Genomic DNA, 15,522 nt, shown 5'->3' with positions numbered 1-15,522 from the left:
TGATTTGCTGACTTTCTTTAATGATATATTTGGACTTCTTTCTTTTTATTCTTTCCACATCTATCACTGGGTTTTGATTTATGGTTACCATTAGATTTGTACATAACATCTTCTGCATATAGCAATCAATATTAACTTCACAGCTGCTTAAGTTTTGGATGCTATTTTAAATAGTATATTAAAATTTCAATTTCTAAGTGCTCACTGTAAGCATATAGAAATACAATTTATTGTTATATATTGTCCTTTTATCCTATGACCTTGCTAAAGTTATTTACTGGTTCTAATAACTTTTTTGAGGATTGTATATGGATGGTCACATCGTCTACAAATAAAGAGAGATATGCTTGTTCTTTTCTAATCTGTAGATATTTTATGTATTTGTTTTTGTGTTTATTTATTTATTGCCTTATTGCACTGACTAGGACCTCTAGTACAACGTTGAATAGCAATGGTGAGAAAGAACATCCTTGTTCTGTTCCTGATCTTGGGACAGAAGTATTCAGTCTTCCACCATTCAGTATAATGTTAGCCTTTTTGTAGATGCTCTTTTTCCAAATGGCGAAGTTTCTATTTCTAGTTTACCGAGAGTTTCATCATAAAAGGGTGTTAAATTTTGTCAACTGCTTTTTCTGTATCTATTTAGAGGACTGATGGCTTGTTTGGATTTTAGTCTGTTAATGTGATGAATTATATTGATTGCTTTTTGAATGTTAACCTAACCTTCCATTCTTAGAATAAATGCTTACTTGGATTTAACCTGTTAAAATTTTACTAAGAAATGTGTGTCCAGGCATCTGGCTGGCTCAGTCAGTAAAACATGCAACTCTTGATCTCAGGTCTGAAAGCCCCACACTGGATGTGGAGCCTACTTAAAATAAAATTTTAAAAATTAAAAAAGAAAAAAGAAATGTGTATCAATACTCCAAAGAGATAATGGTCTATACTCTATTTTTCTTGAAATGTATTTCTCTGGTTTTGATATCAGGATAATATTGTCCTTATAAAATATCCTTATAAAACTGTCCTTATAAAAATATATGTTTCAGAAGCACTTCTATAAAATTGGCATTATTTCTTACTTAGTTATTTGGTAAATTCACCAGTAAAGCCATCTGGACCTGGAGTTTTCTTTGTAGAAAGGTTTTTAATTATACTTTTTTAATTTTTTTAGTGAATATAGGGATATGTAGGATATCTATTTCTTCTTGATGAGGTTTAATAGCTTGTATCTTTCAAAGAATTTGCCTGTTACATCTACATTGTCAAGAGTACTTTCATAACATTGTTCCTAGTATTCACTTCTTATTTTTTAATGTCCACACGGCCTGTAGCGATGTTCCCTCTTTCATTCTGGACAGTGGTAATTTATGCCTTCTCTTTTACTTACCTTGGTATCTCTGATAATAGATTTATCAATCCTATTGATCTTTTCAAAGAACCTTTTTTTAATTGACTTTGGATTATAACAAAATTCATATCTAGTTCCAAGGTTGCATTTCATTGTCATTGGCATTTTGAATTAGAGCTCCTTTTTATGATCCCAAATCTTTAATAACATGTAATCACAGGTAGAATTACTGGTCATTCTGATTAAAGATAGCCAGCAAAAATAATTCACTTGCCTCAGTCTCTTTTTTTTTTTTAAGATTTTATTTATTTATTTGACAGAGAGAGAGAGAGAGAGATCACAAGTAGGTGGGGGTTGGGGGATAGGGAAGCAGGCTCCCTGCTGAGCAGAGAGCCCGATGCAGGGCTACATCCCAGGACCCTGAGATCATGACCTGAGCTGAAGGCAGAGGCTTAACCCACTGAGTCACCCAGGTGTCCCTTGCCTCAGTCTCTTTTAAAAACCTTCTAAAACACAGACTTTCACTTAATCTCTATTTTCACTATGACTCTTCTATTCTCACATGTGTCCAGTGTCCTCCAAATCTAGGCAACTCTGTGTTTCATACTCCCCCAAAACTAATTCTTCCATCTTCAGCCAGTGTGAGGTGGGTGCAGGTCTCTAGCCATGTGACTTTGGAAAGAGGACCTGGAGGTCTGTGTCTTAAACAGACTTACAAGCAGCCTGCTGGTTTTTACCTCTTTCCAATTCTCAAGCCCTTTGAAGGTTCTGTGGCATACACTACATTGCTTCTCAACTCTTCCCACTGTCAGTTTAGGACTTACCTTAGCCAGTGTGCTAAAGCAAGTATCCCTTACCTTTCTGCCTTCTTGCTTTCAAAATGCTATTTTTGCTGTCTACTCTCTTGTTCTTTAGAGTTTATGCATTAAAACAAAAAACAACAAGTGCTCTTGCTGTTTGGAAGTCTTGGGAAGAATTAGAGGTAAATACAGTTTTTAGGAATCATGTTTTATCTTCTCTGGAGCTTAGAAGAATTGAGAGCTATACTCTGGGTACAGGGCACTGAATTTAAGGGCATTTCTCTCAGAGACAGGGAAGCTGGACCCTGCCACACACAGGAGGTTGGGGGCTGAGGTCACAGCACTGGGCTTTGCGAAGTCCTACATGTAAATCCTAAGTAGGACGCCATTGGCTTGGTTCATTCTCTAACTATTCTGGCATTTCCAACAGGGAAGTTGTAGGATTGATCTGTTATCGCATCGTGAAGAATTTATGTTCTCTATACTGCTGCCCTTCCTTCTTCTTCTTCTTCAAGCATCAGAAACTACATGACGTAAGGGGCACCTAGGTGGCTCAGTGGGTTGAGCCTCTGCCTTTGGCTTAGGTCATGATCCCAGGATTCTGGGATCGAGCCCCACATCGGGCTCTCTGCTTGGCAGGGGGACTGCTTCCCCCTCTCTCTCTGCCTGCCTCTCTGCCAAATAAATAAATATAATCTTAAGAAAAAAAAAAAGAAAGCACATGATATAAGAGCTATTGCCAACTTACTTATGCAAGATTTCACTTAGGCCATTCCAAAAACAGGAGAAGCCAAGAGTCTCTTATCAGTTCCCAACATGGCCAATATGCAAAACTCTATGATTCTTTGTATATACGCCTTTTAAAAATGGTATTAGCGGGGGAGGAGTCAAGATGGCGGAGAAGTAGCAGGCTGAGACTACTTCAGCTAGCCGGAGATCAGCTAGATAGCTTATCTAAAGATTGCAAACACCTGAAAATCCATCGGCAGATGAAGAGAAGAAGAACAGCAATTCTGGAAACAGAAAAACAACCACTTTCTGAAAGGTAGGACCGGCGGAGAAGTGAATCCAAAGCGACGGGAAGATAGACCCCGGGGGGGAGGGGCCGGCTCCCGGCAAGCGGCGGAGCAACCGCGCACAAAATCAGGACTTTTAAAAGTCTGTTCGCTGAGGGACATCGCTCCAGAGGCTACCCGGGGCAAAGCCCACATGGGGTCAGCGTGGCCTCAGGTCCCGCAGGGTCACAGAAGGATCAGGGGTGTCTGAGTGTCGCAGAGCTTGTGGGTATTAGAACGGGAAAGCCGGCTACAGAGACAGAGCCGACAGTAAGCGCGCAGCTTGGGGTGACCTTGAACCGGTCGTAAGCTCAGTGAGCTCGGAGCACGGCCGGAGGTCAGGCAGACGGAGGTAACTGGGTGCTGTTCTCTGAGGGCGCACTGAGGAGTGTGGCCCTGGGCTCTCAGCTCCTCCCGGCCGGAGACCTGGAGGCCGCCATTTGTATTCCCGTCCTCCGGAACTCTACGGAAAGCGCTCAGGGAACAAAAGCTCCTGAAAACAAACCCAGCGGATTACTCACCCCGACCCCAGGTAAGGGCGGTGTAATTCCGACTGGGGCAAAGGCACTTGAGAATCACTACAACAGGCCCCTCCCCCAGAAGATCAACAAGAAATCCAGCCGAGACCAAGTTCACCTACCAAGGAGTGCGGTTTCAATACCAAGGAGAGCAGCAGAATTCCAGATGAGGAGAAAGCCAAGCACGGAACTCATGGCTTTTCCCCTGTGATTTTTTTTAGTCTTGCAGTTAATTTAATTTTTTTCTTTTTCATTTTTTGTTTTTTTTTCTCGCCTTCGGGTAAAAATTTATTTTTAACTGTTACCTTTTACTTTTTTAATGATTTTTTACTAGTTTATTTAATATATATATTTTTTTCTTTTTTATATTTTTCTTAGGTGTTTTCTTTTTTTAATTCTTTTCTTTTTTTCTTTTTTTTAATCTTTTTTCTTTTTTTTTCTTTCTTCCTTTTTGAACCTCTTTTTATCCCCTTTCTCCCCCCTCACGATTTGGGATCTCTTCTGATTTGGTTAAAGCATATTTTCCTGGGGTTGTTGCCACCCTTTTAATATTTTACTTGCCCCTTCATATACTCTTATCTGGACAAAATGACAAGACGGAAAAATTCAACACAAAAAAAAGAACAAGAGGCAGTACCGAAGGCTAGGGACCTAATCAATATAGACATTGGTAATATGTCAGATCTAGAGTTCAGAATGACAATTCTCAAGGTTCTAGCCGGCCTCGAAAAAGGCATGGAAGATATTAGAGAAACCCTCTCGAGAGATATAAAAGCCCTTTCTGGAGAAATAAAAGAACTAAAATCTAACCAAGTTGAAATCAAAAAAGCTATTAATGAGGTGCAATCAAAAATGGAGGCTCTCACTGCTAGGATAAATGAGGCAGAAGAAAGAATTAGTGATATAGAAGACCAAATGACAGAGAATAAAGAAGCTGAGCAAAAGAGGGACAAACAGCTACTGGACCACGAGGGGAGAATTTGAGAGATAAGTGACACCATAAGACGAAACAACATTAGAATAATTGGGATTCCAACAGAAGAAGAAAGAGAGAGGGGAGCAGAAGGTATACTGGAGAGAATTATTGGGGAGGATTTCCCCAATTTGGCAAAGGGAATGAGCATCAAAATTCAGGAGGTTCAGAGAAAGCCCCTCATAATCAATAAGAATAGGCCCACACCCCGTCACCTAATAGTAAAATTTACAAGTCTCAGTGACAAAGAGAAAATCCTGAAAGCAGCCCGGGAAAAGAAGTCTGTAACATACAATGGTAAAAATATTAGATTGGCAGCTGACTTATCCACAGAGACCTGGCAGGCCAGAAAGAGCTGGCATGATATTTTCAGAGCACTAAACGAGAAAAACATGCAGCCAAGAATACTATATCCAGCTAGGCTATCATTGAAAATAGAAGAAGAGATTAAAAGCTTCCAGGACAAACAAACACTGAAAGAATTTGCAAACATCAAACCAGCTCTAAGGAAATATTGAAAAGGGTCCTTTAAGCAAAGACAGAGCCTACAAGTGGTAGATCAGAAAGGAACAGAGACCATATACAGTAACAGTCACCTTACAGGCAATACAATGGCACTAAATTCATATCTCTCAATAGTTACCCTGAATGATAATGGGCTAAATGCCCCTGTCAAAAGACACAGGGTATCAGAATGGATAAAAAAACAAAACCCATCTATATGTTGCCTCCAAGAAACTCATTTTAAGCCCGAAGACACCTCCAGATATAAAGTGAGGGTGTGTAAAAGAATTTACCATGCTAATGGACATCAGAAGAAAGCAGGAGTGGCAATCCTTATATCAGATCAATTAGATTTTAAGCCAAAGACTATAATAAGAGATGAGGAAGGACACTATATCATACTCAAAGGGTCTGTCCAACAAGAAGATTTAACAATTTTAAATATCTATGCCCCAACGTGGGAGCAGCCAACTACATAAACCAATTAATAACAAAATCAAAGAAACACATCAACAATAATACAATAATAGTAGGGGACTTTAACACTCCCCTCACTGAAATGGACAGATCATCCAAGCAAAAGATCAGCAAGGAAATAAAGGCCTTAAACGACACACTGGACCAGATGGACATCACAGATATATTCAGAACATTTCATCCCAAAGCAACAGAATACACATTCTTCTCTAGTGCACATGGAACCTTCTCCAGAATAGATCACATCCTCGGTCCTAAATCAGGACTCAACTGGTATCAAAAGATTGGGATCATTCCCTGCATATTTTCAGACCACAATGCTCTAAAGCTAGAACTCAACCACAAAAGGAAGTTTGAAAAGAACCCAAATACATGGAGACTAAACAGCATCCTTCTAAAGAATGAATGGGTCAACCGGGAAATTAAAGAATAATTGAAAAAAATCATAAGACAAATAATAATGAAAATACAACGGTTCAAAATCTGTGGGACACAACAAAGGCAGTCCTGAGAGGAAAATATATAGTGGTACAAGCCTTTCTCAAGAAACAAGAAAGGTCTCAGGTACACAACCTAACCCTACACCTAAAGGAGCTGGAGAAAGAACAAGAAAGAAACCCTAAGCCCAGCAGGAGAAGAGAAATCATAAAGATCAGAGCAGAAATCAATGAAATAGAAACCAAAAAAACAATAGAACAAATCAACGAAACTAGGAGCTGGTTCTTTGAAAGAATTAATAAAATTGATAAACCCCTGGCCCAACTTATCAAAAAGAAAAGAGAAAGGACCCAAATAAATAAAATCATGAACGAAAGAGGAGAGATCACAACTAACACCAAAGAAATACAAACTATTATAAGAACATACTATGAGCAACTCTACGCCAATAAATTTGACAATCTGGAAGAAATGGATGCATTCCTAGAAACATATAAACTACCACAACTGAACCAGGAAGAAATAGAAAGCCTGAACAGACCCATAACCAGTAAGGAGATTGAAACAGTCATTAAAAATCTCCAAACAAACAAAAGCCCAGGGCCAGATGGCTTCCCCGGGGAATTCTACCAAACATTTAAAGAAGAACTAATTCCTATTCTCCTGAAACTGTTCCAAAAAATAGAAATGGAAGGAAAACTTCCAAACTCATTTTATGAGGGCAGCATCACCTTGATCCCAAAACCAGACAAGGATCCCACCAAAAAAGAGAGCTATAGACCAATATCCTTGATGAACACAGATGCAAAAATACTCAACAAAATACTAGCCAATAGGATTCAACAGTACATGAAAAGGGTTATTCACCACGACCAAGTGGGATTTATTCCAGGGCTGCAAGGTTGGTTCAACATCTGCAAATCAGTCAATGTGATACAACACATCAATAAAAGAAAGAACAAGAACCATATGAAACTCTCAATAGATGCTGAAAAAGCATTTGACAAAGTACAGCATCCCTTCCTGATCAAAACTCTTCAAAGTGTAGGGATAGAGGGCACATACCTCAATATCATCAAAGCCATCTATGAAAAACCCACCACAAATATTCTCAATGGAGAAAAACTGAAAGCTTTTCCACTAAGGTCAGGAACACGGCAGGGATGTCCATTATCACCACTGCTATTCAACATAATACTAGAAGTCCTAGCTTCAGCAATCAGACAACAAAAGGAAATTAAAGGCATCCAAATCGGCAAAGAAGAAGTCACATTATCACTCTTCGCAGATGATATGATACTATATGTGGAAAACCCAAAAGACTCCACTCCAAAACTGCTAGAACTTATACAGGAATTCAGTAAAGTGTCAGGATATAAAATCAATGCACAGAAATCAGTTGCATTTCTCTACACCGACAACAAGACAGAAGAAAGAGAAATTAAGGAGTCAATCCCATTTACAATTGCACCCCAAACTATAAGATACCTAAGAATAAACCTAACCAAAGAGGCACAGTATCTATACTCAGAAAACTATAAAGTACTCATGAAAGAAATTGAGGAAGACACAAAGAAGTGGAAAAATGTTCCATGCTCCTGGATTGGAAGAATAAATATTGTGAAAATGTCTATGCTACCTAAAGCAATCTACACATTTAATGCAATTCCTATCAAAGTACCATCCATCTTTTTCAAAGAAATGGAACAAATAATTTTAAAATTTATATGGAACCAGAAAAGACCTCGAATAGCCAAAGGGATATTGAAAAAGAAAGCCAACGTTGGTGGCATCACAATTCCGGACTTCAAGCTCTATTACAAAGCTGTCATCATCAAGACAGCATGGTACTGGCACAAAAACAGACACATAGATCAATGGAACAGAATAGAGAGCCCAGAAATAGACCCTCAACTCTATGGTCAACTAATCTTCGACAAAGCAGGAAAGAATGTCCAATGGAAAAAAGACAGCCTCTTCAATAAATGGTGCTGGGAAAATTGAACAGCCACATGCAGAAAAATGAAATTGGACCATTTCCTTACACCACACACAAAAATAGACTCAAAATGGATGAAGGGCCTCAGTGTGAGAAAGGAATCCATCAAAATCCTTGAGGAGAACACAGGCAGCAACCTCTTTGACCTCTGCCGCAGGAACATCTTCCTAGGAACAACGCAAAAGGCAAGGGAAGCAAGGGCAAAAATGAACTATTGGGATTTCATCAAGATCAAAAGCTTTTGCACAGCAAAGGAAACAGTTAACAAAATCAAAATACAACTGACAGAATGGGAGAAGATATTTGCAAACGACATATCAGATAAAGGACTAGTGTCCAGAATCTATAAAGAACTTAGCAAACTCAACACCCAAAGAACAAATAATCCAATCAAGAAATGGGCAGAGGACATGAACAGACATTTCTGCAAAGAAGACATCCAGATGGCCAACAGACACATGAAAAAGTGCTCCATATCACTCGGCATCAGGGAAATACAAATCAAAACCACAATGAGATATCACCTCACACCAGTCCGAATGGCTAAAATCAACAAGTCAGGAAATGACAGATGCTGGCGAGGATGCGGAGAAAGGGGAACCCTCCTACACTGTTGGTGGGAATGTAAGCTGGTGCAGCCACTCTGGAAAACAGCATGGAGGTTCCTCAAAATGTTGAAAATAGAACTGCCCTATGACCCAGCAATTGCACTATTGGGTATTTACCCTAAAGATACAAACGTAGTGATCCAAAGGGGCACGTGCACCCGAATGTTTATAGCAGCAATGTCCACAATAGCCAAACTATGGAAAGAACCTAGATGTCCATCAACAGATGAATGGATCAAGAAGATGTGGTATATATACACAATGGAATACTATGCAGCCATCAAAAGAAATGAAATCTTGCCATTTGCGACAACATGGATGGAACTAGAGCGTATCATGCTTAGCGAAATAAGTCAAGCAGAGAATGACAACTATCATATGATCTCCCTGATATGAGGAAGTGGTGATGCAACATGGGAGCTTAAGTGGGTAGGAGAAGAATAAATGAAACAAGATGGGATTGGGAGGGAGACAAACCATAAGTGACTCTTAATCTCACGAAACAAACTGAGGGTTGCTGGGGGGAGGGGGTTTGGGAGAAGGGGGTGGGATTATGCACATTGGGGAGGGTATGTGCTTTGGTGAGTGCTGTGAAGTGTGTAAACCTGGTGATTCACAGACCTGTACCCCTGGGGATAAAAATATATGTTTATAAAAAAAATGGTATTAGCAATCATCTTACTTACATCTGGCTTAATATTTCCCCATAGAAGAGTCTATGGAAGTTTATGTTTTTCTCATTGAAAAAAAGATTATCTCATTTCAGGTATAATTCACATTACTTACCATAATCAGTAACATAAAACTCATACATGGTCTGACTAGTGCCTTTGGGTATTTCTGGTAAATCTAACTTGCTTTCATGATTTCGTAAAAAGGCTTCAAGCTTTTCTCTGCTTTCAAGTTCCAAGAGGGCTCCTAAACTCCACATTAGGCCAAACACAAATAATTTATGAAGATGTTCGACACATGAAATGCCACCTTCTTCTTTGGAGGGAATTAAACCTTCCAGTAGATTGAGAGACTGCAAATATTTGAATTACAATAAAATAAGTTTTTGTACTCAAGTTTCTGAAATAAAAACATTTAAATGATAATAAATTTAAAAGAAGGAGGAAAATGGGGAAGAAAAATATATAGCTCTCCAGGTATTTCTTGATCACTGTCCTACCATGAATAGCATTTAGAGAAAGATCATTCTGCTTTATTTAAACAGACTGCATGGACTAGCAGAAAAGATGCCAAAATGGGAATCTGAGGATGTGGTTTCTACCCCACACATGCCACCAATCTCACTGAGCCTCGGTCTCCTGATCTGAAAAACAAATGTCCTAAACTAGATGTTTTCTTTTCTTCTTTCCTTCCTTCCTTTCTTCCTTCACTTTTTTTTTTTTTAAGATTACATGTTTTCTAAGGTAGTTTCTGCATCTAAAGTTTAGTTACCCCAAATTTTCTACAACAGAGATTGCATTTCTTTTTCACTCGTGGCAGGGGTCAGCAAATTGTGGCCCCTGGGGTCCGCCACCTGTTTTGCAAATCAAGTTTCACGGAGACACAGTCACACTCACTCGTGTAAGCACTGTGTCTGGCTGCCTTTGCAATAGAGCAGCAGATGTGAGTGGCTGAGACAGACAGTTGTGCAAACATTTGCCGAAATGTTTGCTACCCGCTCATTTAAGGAAAAGTGTGCCAACTCCCATTTGGCATCAGAAAGAAATGTATCTACAGTAAGACATCCTCAGTCTTGCAAAATAAAATTAATTCAAGATAAGATTTTTCATTTATATTATGCATTTAAAGTCATTACTAAATAATTCATTGATTTGGGCCCTTATGTATTACTTCTTATCTACCCGCCCTCACTGACTGGCGTCCTTTATTAACTTAGAGAAAACCAAAGTACCAGAACGGATCATGAAAGATCATTTATACCCTGGAAGCAGGGGAGCCCCTCATAATCTATAATTAGGTTCTGATTTTTTCCAAAGAATATTAAGGCAAACTGAGTACGAGAGGAAAACATGCATACAATGCTAGAAATGACTTGGAAAATTGTTTAAAGCTTTTCCCTATCTTATATACTCTAAATTTGCAATGCTGAGATTGCCATTCACATTTTCTTGCTGGTCTTCAGCTCTCCTTTGTACTTTTCAGGAGGACTGCCTGCTTTATTTACTCAGTCTAGTGTCATTATTGGGTGCACTTCCTGGGAAGGTTACTAAGCTTGCCAGTGGGAGAGATCATTCACTCCTCTTCCCCTGCCAACACCCACTCTGGGGAGAGAAAAATCATAAAACAGATGGCAGTAAAATCATGAATGAACTCTTCCAAAATCTTTCACAGGAATCAAACTTTGCTGGGGCCTTCACAGCCATATCACAGAAGTATTTCTATGGATTGCAAGAATTTTCTATTTCAGATGCCTCTAAACTGCGAGGGGGTACTGGGGAAGGACATCTCCAACCTAAAAAATGAATGTACACAAACAGTCTTACCTGCATGATATAGTTGCATTCCAGGAGCTGCATTTTGGGATTGAGGTTTAGTTTCATATACGTATATATGTCTTCGAATATTTTATTGTACAGACCAAGGAACACAGTCGCCTCCTGCGCACTGCGCTTCTTCAGCCAAGCCTGTGGCAAAGAAACAGAACCTCCGTTTGCCAAGGAGGCGACACCCGAGAGGATGCTGAGCGCGCACGCACCGGCCTCCTGTCCCCACCTGCAGTATGGCCTTCCAGCTGAGCGCGGAGCTGCTGATATAGACCATGCCCATGCGGGAAACCGTGGCCGGAGAAGCGTTCTCAATATTGTGCACCTCGAACAAGAGCTTACAATTGGGGGCCATGGGGATGCGGTCTCCGTTGGCTAGTGTGAGGGTTTTATTGTCATCGAGCACAGAATTTAAGTTCTCGATCCAAATGGCATCCACGGGGCCATCTAAAATGAGGAAAATGTTTTCACCTGCGAATAATTAAAAGGCGAAAAATCATTTTTCACGTACCAAAAATTGAACGTGCCATTTAACTTTGAAGAGGTGGGGCTTGCGGGGGGAGGTTCACAAAGGAAAGCGGATGGGTACCTTTTTTAGCTTTTAATGTTTTTCTCCACAGTGTAGAAAAAATCCCATCTGTCCAGTCATTAGTAGCGGTGTCCAGTCTGCCAAACATCTGAGGCGCAGTAATCGCTTTGGGATTCATTCTCATTTCTCTGTGAGGCCTCCCACACTCAGTTAATGCCTTCATCAGGATTGTTATGACAGTTGTCTTCCCAGAACCACTGGGCCCCAGAGTCATCAAACCATGACGGACCAGGGATGTCTCGTACAACTGCGCAGTGAGGCAATCAATTGAAAAATGTAACTAATGAGTCTCTTGCTGATAGTCACAGAAGCAGCGTGCTGAAATTTAAACAGCTTTAAATGGGTTCTTATTAAAGCAACTAGTTCACGATTTAAAAGATGAAAAAATGCAAAAAAAAAAAGGAAAAAAAGGAAAAGAAGAAGTGTCTAGTTTGCTTTGCTAGATGTGGATAGCAAATTAGTGCCACAGTATAAAATAGTGATAAGTGATAAAATTATGATAATATGGAGCTTGAATTCCATTTTGGAAGTAATTAATTCAGGAGCGATCTCTCTCTCTCTCTCTCTCTCTCTCTCTCTTTCCTTCTCAAACTACTCTTCTTTGTGGTTTTGGGGGTTTGTGCATAGGTTTTTTTCCTGGCACAAGCTTTCCCTGCATTCAATGTGATGACGCCGCCCCCTGGTGGTGGAAAGCGGCAACACAAACCATCACAACGAAGACCAGCTTGAGATTGAGGATTCCCCTGCAAGTGATTTGCTCCGGCAGAAACTGGTAAGGGAATGGGGGACACAGGACAGGAGAGAGAAGTCAGGCAGGGTGTGATTGAGAACAAAATCCTGTAGAGGGAAACCTTAACACTGATCCTGCGGGACATTCTGGAATGTTCCACCTGGAAGAAGGGGAGGTTGACTTTCCTACTCCATCATCCAATAGTCTTTAACTAAGGAGAGTTTGGTTTGGGAGTGGGTGGGAAATAAATTTTAGGTACCACCTGCTGTTTGTGCCTGCCAACCAAATGACCCCAGTCGTCCTGAAGGGAAAAGTGAATGTGGGCTATTAAAAGCAGGGAAGAGGCACATAGTTAGGGTAGAAGAGATTCAAGAAGACAAGCTAAGAACTGGACAATATCTGTTAGAACATCCTCTCTATTGTTTTCTTGATGAAAATAAGAAGGCAAAAGCTCACAGCTGATCAGAGGCAGAATTTAAGTTACTCTCCTAATCTTTTAGAGAGAAATGTATTACTGCTGTAACCCATAGTTTAAACGCAGCAGAGACTCATTCCACCACATTGTATTCAAGAGTAACACTACTGACACTGAGTAACACCACCATATTCTGCTCCTCTACCCACTGGGATGACTACAACTTTAGTGCTCAATATACTGTATGCATATCACATAGAAATTTTTGGAAAACTTTCCCAGAAATTAAAAACAAGGGTTTAATGGTTTTCCAACCCATGGATGATGAAAAATGTCTAAGCTGTTCCTCATATCCTTCCCTGTGAAAATTGGACTTACACTTCTTATAATCTGGCAAGAACAGTAAGTTAAAATAAGAATCGTTGTTTTTCAAAAAGCAGTGTTTAACCCTCTCCACAATTTCGGCTCTCTCATTTTGAAATCTGGAAAATACCCCTGAAACATCAGGCCCATAGAGATTTAATCCTGCCTCTCCTCCAACCCTTCTTGACTCTGCTGATAAACTGTAGGGTGTTGTCACAAGGATGAAACGTGATGGACAAAAAGACACCAAGAGACACAGGCAAGAGATGCAAATCTTAGGGGAGGTGAACTTGCCCACACACAGACCAGAAGCACCGTATCATTCTCAGATTCCCTGGGCTCCAAGCCCATGAAGGCACCCAGCTACAGGGATCCTGCCAGCCGGACACAAGCAGCCAGCAGGGTCATTCCATCTCCCCAGCTTTTTATAACCTACAATCCCCTCCCAACTGTCCTTGAGATTCTGGTTACCACCTAACCTTCTCCCCAGGCATAGCTAACCTCAGTAAATTATCGCCTGCTGATTGCAAGGTGGAGGCCAGGAGAATCCCCACTCTCTCTCGGACCCACCTATCCTGGCAAGCGTCCTCTGCTTGCCAGGATGTGTTTTAATTTACCTTCAACATCCACATTAGGTAAGACAAATCTCCTGAGTTCTTCTCTTCAACTGGCCCATTTTTAAACAACACATGCTTATCACTACCCTGATAAGAGATTAAAATGTCTTTACCTGCACAAGTTTGAGATTCCAGGGTGGGTGGTTAATCAAACCTTCTATCTGAACCTGGTTGGCTACAGCAGCCTGCAGCTCCACGTGGGTACTACTGTCCAGCTGTAATCCTGGAAACAGGTCATTGATTAAGCTGAGGAACAGGGGTTCATCTTCGTCAACCTAAGATGGCAGAGAATGAATACATGCTTCTTCAGTCCACAAGTAATTATGGGCCAGCTGGGAAGATCATAGCACTAATCACTGGATGCCCAAAAAATCATGGACTACTTCTCCTGACCAGAATTGCATCCTCTAGAACCGACTCCCAAACACCCCCACCAAATCCACACTACCTAGACCATGGTAGCCAGAGCCCTTCGGCATTCAACATATTCTACAATCTACTGCTTCAAGGTTTGATCTCATTACTTGACCGTCTACGAATGCTGTGCTTCCCACCAACAGCTGTAGGTGTTCACTTAAAAACCAACCCCACGAAAATAGAATATTAATATTTCATTGAAATTAGGAAAACAGCTATAACCCTACCTGCCTGGCTCATCCAACACAGACTGGAAAACTCCATCAGAGCAGTGTCTGGCCTTCCTTGGAAGCCAAAGTTTTGAGTAAATGGACCCTCATCCTCATTTGCTCTGTCTTTAATACCTACCTCACCCCATTCCCAACTGCTGACCCCTTTTGATTTCTCCTTATTGTCTGGGACTCCTCTGATGCCTTCTGGAATTCCTGTCTACCAGTTTCAAGAATACTATTACCAAGGGAGGTGCAGTGAGGTGTACTGGAAGGGGCAGGGGACTTGGCATCAGAAAGTCTCCTGGATCTTTGTTCCAGTTTCTCAACGGACCATGATAGTGGGTGAGTCTTCCAGACTTGGTTTCCTCATAAGTAAAAAGGGAATAAATACACTCGCCATTGGTGTCTCCGCGAGTGGCTGGGAGGTGCAAACAAGACAGTACCCCTGAGAAAGCTTTGTAATACTAAGGAACTACATGGAGGTCAGCTGTTAGCTTCCATAACTAGAACGGGAGCTTCCTGAGAATCATGTCTTCCTCAACCTCGTACTCCCAGGGCACAGACACAATATGTAACCCACATGAGCCCTTGAATAAACACCACGTGAATCTGTCCTTCAGCTAGTTCAAGGCAGCTGGCTATAATCGTGACAAGCATGAAAGCAGTAAGATAACCATGACATCTTCATAGCGAACTTCCAATGAGCTTTTGGAAAGTAGAAATGGTTTTGATGTCTTGGGAGATACATAGATAGCTAAAATAGGCTTAGACATATTCTGAGAAAGCAAAAGTTCCCGTGGTTCTCTGTGAACCCAAAAAACAGGGATTTTCATGTTTAGAGTTCATGTTACATCATGTAATGGTAGAAGGCTGGATTGAAATATGAGGGCCAGAGTCCACCGATGAAGCCTATTTTATTATTCACAGCTGGTAAGAGGATGCATTTCCGCCCATGTTGGGC

The 15,522-nt window shown here is 40.7% G+C and overlaps 1 protein-coding gene across 1 annotated transcript in view; it reads right to left on the bottom strand.

Moving 5' to 3' along the window:
• The window catches only part of DNAH8 (dynein axonemal heavy chain 8), a 365,321-nt gene that overhangs the window by 163,716 nt on the left and 186,083 nt on the right, over window positions 1–15,522 (bottom strand). The window contains exons 50-54 of the mRNA XM_045071144.1: window positions 14,046–14,207; window positions 11,808–12,054; window positions 11,448–11,689; window positions 11,219–11,359; window positions 9,510–9,747 (exon numbers count right to left, since the gene is read on the bottom strand). Coding sequence (XP_044927079.1) covers window positions 9,510–9,747; window positions 11,219–11,359; window positions 11,448–11,689; window positions 11,808–12,054; window positions 14,046–14,207 — 1,030 coding nt within the window. The remainder of the gene's footprint in view (window positions 1–9,509; window positions 9,748–11,218; window positions 11,360–11,447; window positions 11,690–11,807; window positions 12,055–14,045; window positions 14,208–15,522) is intronic.

Source organism: Mustela putorius, unplaced genomic scaffold, assembly GCF_011764305.1.
Source record: "Mustela putorius furo isolate JIRA1106 unplaced genomic scaffold, ASM1176430v1.1 tig00003983_pilon_pilon_pilon, whole genome shotgun sequence".
Classification (NCBI taxonomy): domain Eukaryota; kingdom Metazoa; phylum Chordata; class Mammalia; order Carnivora; family Mustelidae; genus Mustela; species Mustela putorius.
This window is presented reverse-complemented; position numbering and strand designations above follow the sequence as displayed.